General features: G+C 44.2%; 1 protein-coding gene across 1 annotated transcript in view; it reads right to left on the bottom strand.

The window, feature by feature from the left end:
- Positions 1–1,231: 1,231 nt before the first annotated feature.
- Positions 1,232–19,327, bottom strand: part of KCNH5 (potassium voltage-gated channel subfamily H member 5) — a 152,488-nt gene continuing 134,392 nt past the window's right edge. Inside the window, exon 11 of the mRNA XM_035551291.1 lies at positions 1,232–2,179. Within this exon, the coding sequence (XP_035407184.1) occupies positions 1,232–2,179 (948 nt within the window). The remainder of the gene's footprint in view (positions 2,180–19,327) is intronic.

Below are 19,327 nucleotides of genomic sequence, written 5' to 3'. Positions count from 1 at the left end.
GCAGGCAGTGCCCGAGTAAGGACTTCATCTCCACAAAACACTCTCCCACCCAAACATCACCATCCAATGCCTCAGGCTAAAGGGTAATTCACCATCACCAACTTCACATCCTGACTGGTAATTTTCTCTTTCTCAAAGGTAGTTTCAGACTGATAAACAGCCTCAGAAAAGAGTGGAGGGGGATTAACTGCAGCCTTTTAACTTCAGCCTTCCAAATCTGCTCACAGGCTCCTGAGGAGCTGAAGCACAATTGCTCTCTCCCTTGCTCAGATCTCGTGCAAAGGTTTTCTGCCAGGGGCAATGGGTGGGACAGCCAGAGAGCAACCTCAGCTCTGCAAAAAACGGGACATCCTAACGAGGATACTGACAGAAGCGGACACTGTTGCTAAGTGCTGCAAAGAGATTCTGCATAATGTCACGCTAACAGTTCAGTAAAAATGCCATCCGTAAAAAGAAGGCTTTCGAGAAAGACATTACCCCCAAATACACAGCGCGTGCAGCTGAGAGATGTTCTGTTTGTTTCATTTCGTTACATAAATCATCGCTACTATGTCTTACTTACGATGTTAAAAGAGCAGGAGGATACTCGAAAGAAAAGGCTGTGCATGCACAACACCCACACAAATCAATTCCAGTGATCTACCCCAGCACCTGACACGGTGCCCTTCCCTGGCGACTGAGCTGAGCCCTCCCTTCAAGAGGAGTGGGGGAATTTATCACCAAATATACAGTATATTGTAATGGAATGATACGAGGAAACAGTACTACTTGGAGTCTGAACGTGTCAACCACGTCATGTTAACCTACTGTCTAACTCGGCAGAAGACAGTGATGAAGTAAAAGCTCAATTCACCCAGCCTGAGATCAAAACTGTCATGGCAATATTGGCAGGTTAGACCCTGATTCTTTAAATAGTACATTGCCTTTGTTAAACAAAAGTCATTCTTTTATTACATAATAGAGATTATAAATAAATGTAAAGTGTGCATGCAGTCAACTGCATATTATACAAGCAATATCTATGTTAATAATTGTTTTCTTTGGCAGGCCAGAATCCAGCTGGACATGCAAATATTTACATATCAAAATCCTTGGTGTGTTCAAGTCATATTGGATGCAAGTGAAAATATATATGTATATATATTTACCTTATACACACACATATATATGTATAAAGGTATATATACACCTCTGCATATATACTGTATACATATATACACATAGGTATATGCTAAAAGTGGATTTCATCTTTTTCTGATTCAGGTGATGCAGGCCTTGAAACGCTAAAAATATCCTGGCAGGGTATCTGGGGGGGCCGCTGGGGTGATAAATGAGACTTGGGGGAAGAGACCTGGGGTACGTTCTTTTCAGACAATATTTTTAAAATTTCTGCCACCTGCTTCTCAAGGGCAGCCATCCTGCTGCTTAGCAGCTGGATATCTTCTTTGAGTTCGTGCTTGACTTCCTGCAGCGTGGTTTGTAAGGCCTGCTCAGGAATAGGGTAGAAAGGATGCCTAGCATCAGCCTGAATGGGGCTGTGCTCCAGGGGGCTGCGAGTCTCACCGGCTTTATCCAAGCGAAGGTCACTTTTTGTTATTCCACTGTCACAAGAGTCTGTTTTCCTCAGTGGGTTTTTATTTACACCGTTCTCCGCATCGTTGCACTTGGGGTCCTCCGAGAGCAGCCCCATCGACTCAGCCTTTGTGACGTTATTCCAGTCTTCCTTCTTCTCCTCGTGGGTCCCCATCGTGTTCTTCAGCCGAAGCCACCCTTTCCCGTTCCCATTTTTCATCCGCATGGGGCTGTTCACTTTGAGACATTTTTGGTCTCCATTTCCATTGGGCTTTAGCTCCATTGCATCCCTGTTGTTCTGCTTCACAGCCTCGCTGGTTTTCACGTAAGCCAGGGATGTCTGGATGGGGGTGATCTGAGACACGGTGACCACACTGGTGCCCGTGATGGAGGCCCCGTTCTGCACGCTCCGGCTTTCCACCTGAAGCTGGTTCCTTTCCGGGTCGATGTGGGTTGAGCCTTGATTACGCATCTCCTTTTGCTGTTTGAATTTCTGGAAGAGTTTCCGCACGGGGTGGTCCACAGGGATGCTCAGTGTCACCTCGTTCTTCTGGCGCAGGCGCTCCTCTTCCTCCTTCTTGACATCACTGATTTTCCGGAAGATGATCTAAGGGGGATAAGTCCAAAACAGTCAATCACTGGACATCAAATACAACAGTACGGCAAATGTTACTGGAGGATGGGGAAACAGAAAGGTCCCTAAGGGTAATCAGGCATTTTTCCTTCCTCTCTGTCTCAGTTTCTGACAGTGAATTCAAATGGAACTGAACACAGCATTGTAACCTTTGATATATGCCACTGCATAGATGGTGTACATATATACATACGTACAAATGCTTTTTTAAAGGTATAGATTAAAAGTGTTTTTTACCTGTGTTTTTGATGCAGAAGACATAGCCCTGAAGAACTAAAATTACCCCAACAATGCCAGAAAGAAAGAAACTGAACAAAGAGAAGAAAGCAAGCGAGCGAGAACCCAAACACAGTGATACGCACCTACCCATTACTCACACTCATAGCTGCTCCTTTGCTATCTTTAGTACAGATCAAAAGGAAACAGCAATTCAGCAAAGACTGCATGGCTGTAACTTTAACTCAATGCACACACCCTTCCAGAGGCTGGAAAATCCAAATGCATGCACTACTTTTTAGCTCTGCTTATTGTTGTAGCAGTGGCTGGAGGGTGCAATTACGTTCCCCGTGTGCTGTGTCGTGTGGCTTCACACGGCAGCACAACAGTTTTTATGTCTAACATGTGGAGGAAGGCATTTGGTGCTGCAGTTATTTCACCGTTCAGAATCTCTCTGTAGCAAAAGGAATTCGAGCCTCAAGCTGTGGAAGGATCCGCAGAATTAAAACCTTTCTGTTGATTTTATGCATGTTACTCCCAAATAATCTTTGGTCCTTTTTTAAAAAACATTTTGTTCCATTTTCTTGAATGTGGGACTGAGGCAGGATAGGATAACTCTCTGTCTCTCTGGATGATGGTACTAAATTGAAAAGGAGCACATGATAAGATGCAAATATGGGCAGTGTAGGGACAGTGTTGGTAACAAAAGTAAAAGAAAGCCCCCGCAATACACAAACAAAATGCTGTGACAGTCAGATGTGGATTTTGAAGTATCCATTTGAGTACACATATTTCAGTATTGATTTTCTTTAAGAGAGGCTTCTCACACCTGTCCATATTTGCAAAGAAATAGTTGCTTTCAAGTCTCACATCTTCAGAAGCTGGCAGAGGAGTGTGGCTACATCTCCTTCCCCGCATGAATCTGGGATGAGCTGGACTTCAAAGCTTCATTAGAGAGCTTTAAAATGCCCTAAGTAATATTCTTGTGTGCTGCTGATAGATTCAGCTGCTTATAATAATTTGGAAAGTTAACGTGTTTATTAGAAGCCCAGTTTAAAAAAAAAAAATGCAGGGAAACATGGAAGATACTTTCATCTGACTCTCTGACCTAGATGCAGCAACACGTACACTCATTTGGCAGCTCCATTTCATTAGTGCCTACCCTCATGGAGCAACTCTCTCGGGTAAGCCACAGGGGACAGCAAAGAAATGCAAGAGAAGTTGCCCTTGATTCGAAAAAGTACGTAATTAGATTGAGTTGAAGCCACATTTTCTAAATGAAGGTTCGGTTGTTTTGTTTGTGTCTTCCTCTCCCTGGAGGGCATTGTGGCACCTCTGGCAGATGACAAGGCTGTGTCCCCAAGCCGTGTCCTGGGGAAGATGCTTGGTTCCCCTGCTGGTCTCCCATCCTACAGTGCTCCTCTGTGCCAGGCCAACATGCTTGGGTCCCTGGAAACATCTAGGGTGGGGAAAACATCCTCTACCCAATTTTTCCCTGCTCTGTGGCCACGGCCGTGTTTCATACTTTGAGCAACCTCCTCTTCCCAGCCAGCTCGTGCCCGGCTGTGCCTACAGCCTGGCTGTGCTCCCATGTCCCACACACCAGTGAATACATGGTCAGGAGAGCATCGAGGTAACTTCGATAACTTCCACCCTGCCAGCTGTTTGTAAAGACCAGAGTGATAACAACAAAACCCACAGCAGTGGTTTTTAATTTCTTCTCCAAACACTTGCATTTCACTGAAAACTATCCTCATCTCCCTTTCTTTTCCCCCAGCCTACTCTTGTTTTTTCATTTCTCCCTTTCCTCCTCTCTGTTCAAAACGTCTCTATCCAGAGGCTATCTCCCTGCACAGAATATAATTGCCCGTGACTGCTGCTGCTGCCTTCTGCAAAAGAAAAGCCAAGACTTTGCTAATTTGACACAGTCTGTACTTCATACTCCTGAAATGGGCCCTTCTGAAAGCCAGGAAATTGCTATGTATTTCTGTGCCAGAGCCTCACCCCAGAACCACTGAGCTGGATGTCACTCGGATTAGCTGAGCCCAGAGGCACGGGGGTCCGCAGCCCAGCGCTGCAGCCCCTCAGCACCGGGGAAGCTAAATGCATCCATGTCGTGGGGACAGGTGGCCGAGGTGACACCCTGCTGTCACCTCCTTCAGCCTCTGCTAGGACCAAGGGGGGAGCCTGGCAGAGCTCTTTGGTAAATCTTTTCTTCTTTCTCTGCTTGCGATAGCAATTGCTACACCCTGGAACGATACCAGCAGCCCCTTTGAAGAAGCAAGCCTGCTGAACTCTGCAGCAGCCCAGGGACTGGGTGATCCTGGGGATAGCTGGGACTCGTGAGCTCAGGACTGACCTTGCTAGAGCTGTATTTCCAATGCAGACATATTTTCAAGGCAGCAGTGGCTGGTGGATTCACAGCCCTCAGCTTCCCGATGAAAACTGGATGTGTCCATAGGTGATTGCTATTTGCTTTTTCACTCTGAAATGCATTAACAGGCAGACTGTATCCCTCCGTGTTTGGACTGGATATAAGGCAGACAGATTTTACATTGAGGATGGTGAGACCCTGGAACAGGTCACCCAGAGAAGCTGTGGATGCCCCATCAGTGAAAGAGCTCAGTCAGGTAGGACAGGGCTTTGAGCAACCTGATCTAGGGAAAGATGTCCCTGCCCATGCTGGGGGTATTGGACTAGATGATCTTTAAGGGTCCCGCCCAACCCAAGCCATCCAGTGATTCTATGATTCCACAGTCCCAGCAGACAGTGTGAGATTACAGCACGTTGGTGACCGGGGTCTTGGTCCTCATCCATTTGTTGAACCGCTGTCACCAGGAGGAAACCATTTCACCCCTGCATTGCCCCATGGAGACTGTCCCTATTCCAGGATGTCCACCCCTAATGAAGGGAGCGCCAAGCATAGCACAGCAGAAATCCAGTCTTAGTCAGGACTACTCAATATCAATATCATTAGAATACGTACAAGTAAAAGAAAAGAAAGTTCTGCTTACACAGGCAAAGAACTGGGAAAAAAGCTAGGATCTGAATTCTAGCAATGATAGTTATTCTGCACTACATTTTTCCATATTAGGAATGTTTTCTTGTGGTTGGATTTAATCCACTTCCACAGTGGTTTAACTGAAGCCAAATCAGGATTAAATGTGTTTACACAGAGACTTAATTCTATTAATTGTCTATTAATTGTATTAATTGTCTAATAACTATTGGTGGCTATTTTTCTCTATAAATAAGGCCAGAAAAACACCTCCTGCAATCTGACATTTCTCAGTGATTTGAGTGAGACTTATTTTCAGATCTGTAATTGGATGAGCTATTTCAGTTGTCCCTGACCCTTTTAAGTGAGGTTACACATAGGCCTGTCGAAACATATATCCTGGGAACAGACACAAACCCCAAAGGAATTAATCAGAAAAAACTGAATTAACTGTGAGCAGAGCACATCTCAAGGAGTAAAGAGCCACACTCGGGTCTCCTGGCAAGGGCTAAATTCATTAATGTGACAGGGACTCAGTGTAAGACTTTACTTCCTTTATGGATGGGATTGTGAAAGAAGGCCCCAATGTATCACAAATCCGTTTCCTTGAGACCAGGCTCCTGTTTTTCTTTCTTTTAATGTATTTATTTGAGGTGGGAATTTGAGGGGAATGGGGATGACAGTAGTTATTGAGCTGTCAAAGGTTAAGTAAAAGTTAACTAATGGTTGGCCCTGGGAACTGCAGTGGTCGAGTTACCTATGAGGCAGGCAGAGAGGAGACAATGGTGATCTGAGATTCTTGGTTTGATCTTAACCCCAATCTCCCTTCTCTGCACACCTCACTGAGAAGTAACTCGCCATGTTGGTGACCCCAGCCCATCATCACTTCCAAAGACACACCTTACCAGATGTCAGAAAGTGGAAGCGACGGGCACGTTCCCACTGGAGCCATTCCCGTGGGGTGCTGACTTGTGTACATGCAGAGGTGGGCAGCAGCAATGAGAGGCTGTACAGCCAGCTTAAGGCTGAGATGTGCACAAGTCCTCTCATCCCCATCTACTGTGGACTTAATTGGTAAATCTGTGGCTTTTTCAGATGTTTTGAAAAGCACCTGTCTTCAGTTGCCTTTTTTGTACCACTAATGCAAAAATCCTCTCTCCACAACCTTGTTCAATTTGCAAAGACCTCTTAGTAAGTCAGCCCAAGGACAAATTAATTAAAGTACATGAATTAATTAATATTGAAGAATTACAGTAAGTTCATAAAAGTGGCAAATGTTTGAGCACAGATCATTGTGTCCCATTCCTAAAAGGTCCAACTGCTGCTGTTAGTGGTGTACATGCATTCCTCCTCATGGAAACCTGTACAAAAGGGCACACAATTGTGATGGTGATGAACATAGCAGGTGTGCACTGAGGGAAGGAGAGGGGAAGCCACACGAAAGCCATCAATGTAAAGATTTTCCCAGTGACTAATAAACTCTGGGTGCCCAGACTGAGGCATCCTACAAAGGTACCCGATTGGGAAGGGAGGTCAAAATCCTGCAGCAAGGGGACACCTTGTCCTGTGAGAAATGGCCTGACTCAGCTCCAGAAACTGGAACTCAAGGAAGACATCACATTTCAGCACCCCACAGCTACATATGGCCATGTAAAGCAAGACGGGGAGCCCCACCATTCGGCTGCATTGGCGCCACAGTCGTTAATGGGCAGGACGAGGTGGGTGCTGGTCACCACTGAAATATCTCTTCCAGAGGTAACTATCCTGTCTGTATTTAATGTCTTGTAGAAGTCCTCACATCTGGTTACTCACGACCCTATGTATTTATGTAGAACACTCTGATTTTATTCTTATTTAACACAAGAGCATCCTGGAAGGCACTTTAATTCAATATTGTGGCCCTGGAGACAACTATTCACTGTTCCCCTCCCCTGCAGCACTGCAAATCAGATTAGTGAAATGATCCAGGTTAATAAATTTGAAGAAATAAATAGGGCTGTTTGTAACCTGGACCATGCCAACAATCCATCTGACAGCACAGCTCCAGAGCGGAACTGGAAAATGCTGGAGAGGGAACGCGTGGCGTGAATGAGCAGAAACTTTCCAAGATGTCTTCAGCAACACAGACTGTGTTATGGAAATACACCCATTTTCTGACCACACTGAAGAGCTCAAAGCTTGCTTGCAGCTGGCTGAGGCCCACAGAGCAGCTCCTTGACCAGTGTTCAGATCCCACTGGAGGGATTTGAACTGGTCCACATCCTACACAACCACCTAATTCCCATAAAAAGGGTCAGTGTCCTCACCAGGTGTGTAGGCTGTGACACTCTTTTCTATAGGTTCATTTCTGGAAATAGAAGAGCTGTCCTCCATTGCCACTCTGACCTGAGATTATTCAGAAGAATTCCCCATTTCTCAGTGTCTGTCCCCCTCTTGTCCTCCAGAACATGGTAACTACAAGTCCAAAGCTTGGCAGTGAGCAGGGTGCCTCACCCCTCTTTCTGAGATGGTTTCTCAGCTCAAAAAATGAAGGTAAAATCATGGAAGGTGGTTACAAGACAATATTACTCCTTCCTTCGATATCGTATTTGTATTTTATATTACGTTCCCAACACAAAAACATTTATTTCTGTATATTAACAGCCAAACCAAGATAGCTGTGCAACACAGTAAAGCATGTTTTCAAATGTATATCACTTGCCCTTTCTGTATGCAAGCACCATAATAAGCCCTGCGCCCTCCCACAGGGCAATCCCACTCGGCAGGAGCTGCATGCTGAGATCATACAGGAATGCGAGCACAGCCAGGTGATCCCCACTGACCAGCCACTCCCAAACACACTGCAAGAACAGCTGAGATCTGCTTGATTTTTCCTTGATGGAGGCAGCAATTTAGATCTCTTCTTCTTTACCCAGCAACCGGGTTTCTTTTTGGAATTTAATTATCCTTGAGATTTCCTCCATATCATAAGCTTAGCTGAAGCAGGCAAGTGGAATTGAAAGTTCCTGATGATACAACCAATAACAGACAAATACTGCAATCACATATACCTCATTCTCTGTGGGAACAATGGTTGAAAAAAACAGCAACAAATACAATTGAAAATAACACAAATGAATACTTAATTCATGCCTAGGCTGATCAACATAAAACAAACTTCTGCAAAGATGTTTGAAAAAAAACCCACTATTAACTTTCACATTTTGGAGTGCATTGTAGAACAGTAATTGCCATTTTTTCTCATGCTAACGAGGGAGGCGAATTTGTGTCAGACCTAGGATTTGGACATAGGACAACCTAATCCATGCTGTGCCCAGACAACTGTGCTATTTTCCTGCTTCTAAGAACAAAGTACAAAACGCACCAAGCTTCCAGAGCACGGACCCTCCGACCAGGGTTCACCTAACAAAGCCAGTGTCTGCCACTGAGCTCATCCATCCTCCGGCAGCCACGCACAGCCTAAGGAAAGAAAACTTGGAGGCTGTGAGTCATTTCACCTGCAGCTCGATGCTAAAACAGGTCAGACACACTGTACCCTGAAATGCCTGTTTGTCTCCTGTGTCTAAAAAGGGAGCTTTGTCCAAGTCACTTGGATTCAGACACCTTCCATGTGATGCTGGGTAAGAAGCATCTGAACCCCTGCCTCTAGCAGCACAAATGTCAGGGTTCGGAGAAGGCTTTTCAAAAAGCCTTCCCTTAAAGCTTTTGTGTGTGTGTGTGTGTGTGTGCGCATTATACCCTTCATCTGATGCTATTTTTATTCCCTCCAGCATGCTGGGGTATTGCCAGTTCCCAGCTGGGATGCATTCCCCACCCAGCCCCAGCCACCAGCCAGTCCTTCCAGATAAGCACTATTATTTTAAAAGCTGCAGAGGGAGGATGAGCGATGACTGCACGGAGGACCAGGCTGGCAGATCCAAAAGCAAAGTGTTTTTTAAACCTAGGCAGGTCACAGAGAACATGATACACTGTTGATACTTCCAGGGTAAAACGTTCTTAATTTTTTTTTTTTCAGAAATTAAATATTTTTTTAGAATGTTACTTTTTAAGATGTTATTTTTTTTCCTTTTATTTTACATGAACTTATATTTTAAAAGTTTAACTGTAGAAAGAAGGGAAAGAAATGAATACACACGAAATAACCTAACATGAGTCCTTCTGTTTGTAGTTCAACAGAAAACAGACCCCTGGGCTAGCAGAGCTGTGAAATGCAGCTCTGTCTGATAGAAGACCATGGGCTTTCTGTATTTGTCCTTCATCTGAAAGTCTGGCCTGTGAGCCTCGTATCACGCCAGAGAAGCCTGAACAGGCAGTGTTAATTCAAATCTTCCTTTGGGCAGGATGTAAAAACTGCTGGAACGCACTGTGGATGGATCCTCTTCTGGTCTGGTTCTCTGCCTTGAAAACCTATTTCATTGCAGGCTTCCTACCATTCCAAAATGGAGAGGTCAATGGCAGCATTGCCCACAAGATGCATTTTTGGCTCTTAACACCAGGGTAGACTTTGGAGCAATGCCTCCTCCTAGGTCAAGGCAAAGCAAGGAGGTTTGAGCAGACATCCCCAATGGGAAGACCAAGCCAGCAAGGCCAGCTAACACCAGCAAAGAGCCAGCAAGGAGCACTGGCTCCAACCCATTTTCAATTAACATCTTTTGGGTATGGCTTGTGCATAAGAACAGCCTCTGACCATGGTGTCCTTTGCTGGCCGGAGTCTCTGCAACCAAGAAGCATGGTCGGAAACTCTCTGCTGAGGCTGACAGCGATGAAAAACCTGGCAGAAATGGAGGGCAGCAGAAGCTGGAATAAGCGAGAGCAAGCAGAGATCAAAGCCAGAGCACCTCTTTCCAAATGTAAACTGCATTTAGGATGCCTCACCTAATTTACTCCTGTAAATCTCCCTGTCCTCTTAGCTCACTTTATTAATCTGCACTCCGACCGAGGATGCAGAATGGATGGCCTGAAATGATGGCTTTATTGTTCTGCTCTATACACTCCTCAGACAGATAGCTTTACTGTGATGTGAAATTCAGCCTCAAAAACAAATTGCTCTAACAACGGTTTTAATTGCTCTGCAGTAAATTCTCCTTAATCCTCCTGTCCCAGGAACTGCTTTTTGTTAAACCACTGCTCCATCTGCATGTGGGAAAGGAATCACTGTCCTTGGCTGTGCAGTGAAAATGACTGACTGTTGAGCAATTAGTTAATCTCTGGGATAGGAATGTTTCACTAAACAGTCTTTCATGCTGGATTTTGAAGGAAAAGAAGATTTCTGTAGGTTGGTCTGCTGGCTGCTTGAAAGAAACAGTAAATAATAACCCTTCTGCAAATTTCTATTGATCTTGACTTCACAGATATGGTAGCATGCAAAAGCAAAAGCTTGCTACCAAGCACATTTTAATTTTCCTATGGAGAAACTGTATTCATGTAGTTTCCTCCTAACTGATTATTGAATTGACTTGTAAGAGAGGTGAGTATTTCCAATACAAATGACAAAGTGATGTCATTTCAGGGCAAGAAGAATTATTTGTGTGAAGCTGAAAAAGCCCTTTCAAGGGAAATTTAATCACATTTTATGGGCAAGAAAAAGGTTGATCCTTTCATCATTACTTAATATAGATCTGTGTTCCCCAAGCTGCTCATCTGAAAAAAAAGCTGGGTACATAGCGAGGGAGAGGCTCTTCAGAAGAACCCCAAAACAGCCAATTAGCAATTTCCCAGATCCCAGAACTTCCATCCCCTCGCTACTGTTTGCTCCATGCTTTAGAAATTGAATATTGTAGGTCAAATTTTAACCTGGTTCCATTTTGTGTTCGCAACCAATTTGCACGGCACCCAACTACTCTTGCAGAGAGACATCTGTGCATGCTGACAGTCAATTAGGCTGATCTGCATTTGTGAACAAGCATGCATATTAAAAAGAGAGTGGTTGAGAGTTCGCCCCATCTATTTCATATGGATCTGAAGTCATCCTGCTTTACTTCACAAGTCTGGATTGAAGAAGAAAGAGGAGAGAAGCAGGAAGAGATCCAAGTCCCATTCGTCACCTCCCAAGAACATCATGGCCCGACACATACGGCACCAGACTGGGATTCGGGAGAATAGATTATTCCACTGGTCCAGCCTTTGGCCAAGTAGGAGGTCTTGTGCAAATCACACTGTCACTTTGTGTATCCATCCCTCCCGGCGTAAGAGAGGATAATGATCCTGCCATCATTTCTGCAGTTAATTGGAAATCCCTATATCACGGCTAACTATTTACAACTGAGAGACTAGAATTCATAGCTGGTAACAGACAGAGACCAATGTTTTGGCTTCTTGCCAAAATTGAGGCAGTTCATTAACAAAAGAAGCCATAAAAAATAGACATTGGTGTTCTTCGGATTTCAGTTCAGGAAGAAGACCTTAAGTCTCTGCTGTGCTAGGGCAGCGCACAACAAATGTGCAGTGGTACATGTGGGCCTTTCCAATGCCCTGATACATCTGTCCGACCTTGATTCACGGTAGCACTGACACCTGCTTAGCAAGGAGAGATTAGGCAAGTCGCACAGCTTGAGTGATGGGCACTGATTCTGCAAAATGATGTGATTACACATTTAACTAAGTGTATGCTGAGCTTTGAGGCTAAGGAGTCAGATTTCCAAAAGAAACATCAAAGCTCCTTATCCCATTTGCACAACCACATACATTCACACCGTCCACAAGAGCACTTTCTGAGAACAGGTAAGCCTCCTGGATCAGGAGCCTGTCAAGACACCGAGAACCTGAGCACCTTCAGTCCATACGTTTGGCACTTACGGAGGCTCCCCTTTCTTTGTACGCTGGGGGAAAACAATGCAGGGATTTTCTGCTGCTGCAGGCACAGCTGCTATATCTGATGCCTGCTGGGCTCTGTGTTCCTGCTAGGAAAAGGATGCTGAAGAATGGCACTGAGCACCTTTGGATGTGGGCAGCTTTGCTACGGGTTTTAAACAAGGCCCTGGAATTGAAACTAATCACTTTTTCTCCTGCTTTGCCCTCACTGTTTTCATTGCTGTAACCAAACAGCAGATGTCTTAGCACGTTGCAGAACAGCCAGACTCAGATCTATTCCTCCAAAGACAGCAAAATGCCTCTTCCACATACAGAAAGTTATTTTAAACAATGAACCAGCAAGACTGCTTTATTTATGCATTAAGGTATGCTTCAACTAGGACCTACTGCAGGCATAGTTTAGGGTCAGTCTGTTGCAGACAAGAATATGGGTCTGTGCTGCCTCTGAAGAGACTTACCTGTGACTGTGATCCAAAAAGTCACAGTCCCTTCTATGGGGTTCTCATCACAACTCGGGGGCAATGAAACCCTGCTTTAGCCTCCTAATTCCTTTCCAGGACCTCAAATCCTAGACTGAGCTCGGTACAAAGACTAAATTCTGAAGAGCTGAAATATTTTGTTGAATCAGCACCTAGTTCATTTTCTGTATAAAATACAGCAGCCTTAGTGCCTAGCTCTTCCACTAGATCTGGAGGAGAACCACAGCAAAGACCACCCCACACCAAAACCCTCCCACAACTTTTTGGAGTCCATATTGATGTAAATAACTGGTGACACATATCACCAAGTGGAGCACCATGACCACGTTGCTGCCACCAATCCTGCCAGCACATCACCAGCAGGAGCCCCAGGGCTCAGGAGCTGAAGGGAGCTTCCCATTGCCTCCCAGCCTGGCTGTGGGGCGCTGTGCTCACCGGCAGGCAGTGCCTCTTCAAGAGGACAGCTTCCATCGAGATCAGGCAGACCTGGTCCTCACAAACTTATACTGGCCACTGGATCAATACCTGCTATTGGCAACGACCTAGTGAAATGTCAGCATGCAGCACTGTCAATTGATTCAGGCTTTGCTGTGCTGCAAATGGGTTACGGTCTGTACATTTTAGTACAGATGATTACAGAAAGAAACTCCTCAAAGAAAGCAGCTTTCCCTTTGCCCAGCACAGTATCTCCTAAGAGTGATATGCTTCTGAGCATAAACAGGGAAAGATAGTTCAAAGCCTCCGGATGACAGCAGGGTGGTTTGAGCTCGGGGTGGACTGCAGAAATGATGCTCTCTGGGATGGGGAAAAGTGCCAAAAGACTTTTCAAGCTGCTCTTCAGCCTGATTTAGCTTGGAACAGAAAATCAATCATCAATAATAATATGCAGTACTAATCCACCACTCTTCTTTCCCTATATGGGAGAGGATTCATGTTGCTCTGTCTTTTGCCAGATGCCAAAACCAGGGCACAGAGAGGTCATATCACTTGCCCAGGGTCATTGAGCTCCTTGGTGGACGTGAGGGGGATGGAGCAAACGTTTGCAGCCCAGAGACCCCACAGTAGGAAAATCCATGCTTCAAAAAGATTAAATAAACAAATATAAGGGTCCATATGGTCAATATTGAAACTAAATAAAATACTTAATATAACAATAGACTTTCTTTTCACTGCTGTCCAATTTGGGAATTACAGACCTAGATTTCAAATAGCTGAGAGTTGGAAGGGGTTAACTTTAATTGCAGTTAAATCCAGTCCAGGACAACTTTACTGCTGTTCAGCTTTGTGTTGGAAGCAGGAAGGGGGGCAGGCAGCACTATCTCTGTTTCTTTACTGAACATTTTCTGAAGGTCTTGCTTCTATTACAATGAAAAATGTCAAAATCTTCATGTTTGGCTTCTGGCCAGCCTTACTTGTGACAGACCCAGTATTCCTGCATATTCCAAGCACAAAGCCACACAGAATATAAGCCCATAGAATCTGCAGAATTCGTATATTTTTCTCTGTGTTTTTGCCTTTTACTGGTTTTTGTCTGAAGACCAGTCTCAATAAATGCGTAAGAGAGTGTCTCCTTTCACAAAGTAACGCATCAGCAAAAGAACAGCATTTGCTTTCTTCCACCTTAAGTGGAAATTTAAATTAATTGGAATCATTATTTTTCCCCTAAATATTACTTTAACAGACTAGAAAGTACTTGAAATTTAATCTGAAGTCTTCAGACCTGAAAAAGGGTTTTGTGACTGAAAGCTTGTGGATTTTTTCAGCTATATCACTTGGTCTAAAAAAATATACTGTCCCTCCCTATTAGCCTTGTTTCTGACAGCGAAGACATTCTAACTGGCTTTCAGAAACTTTGGTTTTATAGGGAATGTACTACTAGCTACCCTATCCATTCACTTCATCATTCTCAAGGTTTTGTTAATTTATTGAAAAGCTTTTACAGTGGGAGCTACAATTAAAACGATGTATTTCCAATGACACGCATTGTAGAACACCATCAGTTTTGTTTGGAAACGATGAGTCAGAAATGAAGAAATAATTTTAAAGGGCAGAACATACGAACAACAGATCCGAATGAAAAGGACAATGGGAAGCCTATGTACCTCAAAAAGCCAAGGCATCAGACCTTATTGCATCTATCCATATTACGAAACAGAGACATCAAATGTGCTGCTTTGTCACTGTTAGACATTCCTCGCCTGAGCCAGATCCAATAGTGGAGGCTAGTTTTATGGGGAAAGCCACTGGTTCCAGATTCAAGCTAATTCACAGACATGGTAATACTCTTGAGTGGAGCAGATTTAGGCTGGTGGCTGGGCAATCGTTTGCTTGTTTCTGTTCTGCTTCTAGAACCCAGTCAAGGACCTGATCTTTTAAACACTTGTAGGGTTGAAGGGAGTGTAACTATGCCACCTGACAGAGAAGGGTACAAAGATCCCTGGTGTAGCATAGTAGTATCTGTCCTGAGGAAGGGCAGGATAAATTAGCTTCGGTGAAGATCTGCTCTAATCTGCTTTCAGGTCCAAATCTCACGGTGGTTCTGCTTTCAGACAGCCAGACATTACTTTTTTTCCTTCTTGACCCATAAATACAGCCTATTGCTCTACCAGAGATGACTGAATCTGCCAGTCAACCAAGTCTAGCTGTTGGGTAGTGGAAGGAAAGTGGTACCAGTGCTTACTCCCTTTCCACAGATCTTTTGGATGAAGCCCAAGCTCAAATGACTGCTGGACATATCCCCATGGTGACCTCTCCCATGGGACACCCTGCAAACGAAGCCACAGGGACACTGCAAGGGAGAATGAGTTGGGCAATTCACCAGCCCATGCTTCTGCTTCTCCATTCAGAGATGCCAGAATGAAACAAAATGCACTGCCAGTGTGACCTGGCAATTCTTTTAAGCTGAAATCAAGACTCAGCAAAGATGAACACCCCTGGCAGATCATTCACTAACTGAAAGACGGGTCAGCCCACTGCATAACAGACACAAAATAACTTAGTTAAGCCACTGGGAAATCTCAATTTAACAGAAAAAAAAAAAAAAGACCAAAAGGTTATTTAAACTTTTAATATCTACCTCGTTTAACTACAAAATGCTCTCTGAAATAACCGTAACAAGTATCCCTGGGATTCTTCAAGTGAAACATCTCACTCAGCAAGAGCTAAAATTTTCCCAGCTGAGAGCTCTCAGTTGGCAGCGTGTGAGTAAGGAGTGCTGGTTGTTGAAACATGCTGTAATTGCCTTTAATATGCTCCCAGCCAGTGCTTCAGTGGGGAGGAATCTCTTGGGGAGAAAAAAAGACCCAAGACATAAGCACACAAACATTGAAGAGTATCCAGCCAAGAAGAAATATTCTATGAGGAGGATGCACAGCCTACACCAAGGATAAAATCTCCCTTCAGCCAAACGTGGTTGGTGTTGAGAGGCCACTGAAAGTGTTTTAGTTCAAGAGATTAAAGGAAATGGTTTTTCAGAGACATCTGTAATCATCAGCAGACCAGGGGCCTACAATTTATGGCATAAGCAAACAAAAACTTTTTAAAGAGCAAATACTCCATTTTGATGATTTGGTAATGTTTCTTGGTACCTGAATCTGAATGAAGTTGCTGATGACAGTCATATCAGAGCTTCCTGCAGGCAAACCCAGCGGGTTGCCTACATGACAAACACCCAGGGAGGACCAACTGCTCCGACGATCCCCAAAGGGACCATTTCTAACCTCAGAAGATGTGACTGAGGAACACAACAAGTGGTGACTCTTATGAGCTTTGTATTTATTTCTGAACATTATGAGCAAAAGGAAGAGACAGCACAAAAGAGTTAACTAGTGGGGGTATGGGGATGGGATAAACAGATGGTGTGGTGAAGAGCCATTTCCTTCCCATTTACATGCTGACTGCATTAAATCAATCCCTGGGCTTTCATGTCAGTAAGCTAAGGCTCTGCTGGGGAGGATTTTAGTGATCTGGCTATATCCTACTTGTGGGTATCATTCTATTGTGTCCCAGCATTTAGCTTATTTCTCAGGGAAAAGTTCCTTCAAATTTCTTCGTGTGATTCTTCGTGATTTTCCCTAATACCAACATCACAGTCACTGCCTCTTTTCTAGATGTGGATCTCTGCAAAGCTCATCAACACTGTTTTACACTCCTATCCATGCATTTAGGTACTAACACAGGATGCTCCTTAGGGGCTGAGCCTGCTGTTTTTGCAGCCTTAGCTTATCTCATTGCTCCAGACCCAAACAAATTAGTTTATAATCCTCAGTATTGTATACTTTGGCAAATCTGGCTTTAAAAGTGATCAGAAATGACCTCCTCCTGTAAAATTGGAGTCAGTCCAGTTGATTTGTCCCCTATCCCTGCCTGGGACTAGTAAAAAAAAAAAAAACAACTGTACTTGGACAAATAACAGGTCTTTTCAATCAATAACATTGATGATTCTGTTGTTCCCCATTAGTGACTATGCTGCACCCTGTTTACACACTGTTTGTATCCTTTCTACCACTCCCTGTGCACACAATTAACAAAACACCAGCTGCTACACGATAAATGCTGCTGCGATGATGCGGAGCGACACCAGACGGAAGAAGTACAGATCTCTGGCTCTGTTACCTTTTCATCTCAGATGCTGCATTCATTTCCCGGTGCTCCTTGTGACCTCTGGGACCTTGGCTAAAGCATCCTCTCTGTTTTCCTCTGAGTTGATATTTCTCTGGCACCTGAAAATGCAGCTATCCCCTAATCTCCCACACTAGACACCAGTTCTTCAGTCATCTTCTTCCAGGAAGATCTTGCTCAGACACTACTAGGAGGCTGAACCTTCTCAGTGGGGTCTGACACATGCCCTTGGGTGCTGGAGAATGCCTAAAGATGTGCAGCTGTGCCAGATATTCCACCCACGGGGCAGGGCTGATCCATGGGACACAAGCATCTGCCCACAAGCAGGTTAACAAGGTTAAATGAAGCCGTTGGGGATTTTGCAAGGTCAATCTCTGTCTCAACAGAGTCCTTACCTATTAGCAGCTATCTGACACGTTGGGCTGAATTTGAGCACAACTGGTCTGAGAGGAAGCTCTTCACAGGCACGCGTTACTGATGGACCACAGGGCAAGCAGTGCCTTGGTTCAAACTCTGTGACAAATGCTTTAAGTTACAGCTTTACGGTTCATGTTGATCAGTCAGGCATCTGTTTGGTATATTAATGCATGGCTGGGTTGTGCTTGTAAATTATTATTCATATACTTTTGTAGAACATCTTGAAGTTATTGGCCAAGTCTTTTTATAAATGGAAACAGGGACAATTAATAACACATGAAAAGCATGCATGATTCAGTTCCTCCATTTACCTTTCTACTGCAGCCTTCTTTGGCAGGAGGGCTAATACAGCCTGGGAGAAGGATGGAGGTCATTCATAATTGAGCTGCTCTGAACTACCAACAACTGTTCCGTTTAAAAATGGATTTGCCTTAGACACATGGTGGAGATGGACATTCATTACAATGGCAGGAGTCAAGGAAGGCAGAATCGGTGAAAATGGTGGGCTAGACCTAGAAATGAAGTGCTGAGAAGCCAGGATGCTCTGATAAGGAACATGGAGAAGGAAACCTGGATGCCCATGCACCAAGGGACAGGTGATCGGTACAAATGGAAAAGCAAAGCTTATCTTGATAAAAATGCTACACTTCAGCTGACCAAAAGAAATATCCCACTTAGAAAGTCTTCTGGGCTGTCAGACAAAGCCAAAGCCTACTCCTGTGGGAACAGGAGCATCATCCATAAAAAAACAAAGCAGAGGCCAACAGACTGTTTCCAAGAGGGCTGTGTATTCAGAGAGTGCGGAGAGGTAAGCTGCCTGCCCCAGATATACAGTAGACCAATAGAAATATTTAGGTAGGAAGCTCTGCACAAAATCTTTCCATCAGCTGAAATGTCTTCTGCAGAATACCAATAAAACAATCTAACCATCAGCTGGAAGTCCAAGGGGAGGCCCAAAGTTCAAAAGATCACTGACAGTCTAATTAATGGAGTTAAAAGAAACAAAGACTTTAATCACTGAGTATGCTACGCTCTAACAGTGTCTTACATCCGAAAACTGTATTCCATTTTGTTGCCTTTAAGAAGGGAAACAAATTAAGACCAGGGGCTGTGGAAACTGAGAAGTGAAAATAGGAGGAAAAAACATGGATTAGTAATAAGTATTCTTTCCTAAATTCACTAAACTTTCTTTTGCCTTTCAGCAAATTGCTCGGAAGTGCAATAACAGGGGACTCAGCTTATCTCAGGTTCTTCCCAGAATACCCCTGTCCCTACTGACAACCATTCCCACCACCTCTGGCATATATGTAAATCAGCTCCTCAAAGAATCGCTCTTCCAGACTTCCTTTTCACAAGACCTTAACCAAGGCAGCTTGCTAATCACAGCGACTGGCTGACAATTAGAAAAGGCAAAGTCAATCAACTATCATGAAGTTGAAAGTGACAGGCTGGGGGTTATTTTTAACTAAAACAAGTGGGATTCATAATTCTCCACCAAGTTCCTCTTGCCCTCTGTACAATTTAACTCTTACCTACAGGCAAAGTTTCCTTGCCATCGAAGGTAGCCCCAAAATAGCATTT

Source organism: Cygnus atratus, chromosome 5 (assembly GCF_013377495.2).
Source record: "Cygnus atratus isolate AKBS03 ecotype Queensland, Australia chromosome 5, CAtr_DNAZoo_HiC_assembly, whole genome shotgun sequence".
NCBI classification, from domain to species: domain Eukaryota; kingdom Metazoa; phylum Chordata; class Aves; order Anseriformes; family Anatidae; genus Cygnus; species Cygnus atratus.
Note: the sequence above shows the minus strand (reverse complement) of the source record. Positions and strands in the feature narration are given on the sequence as shown.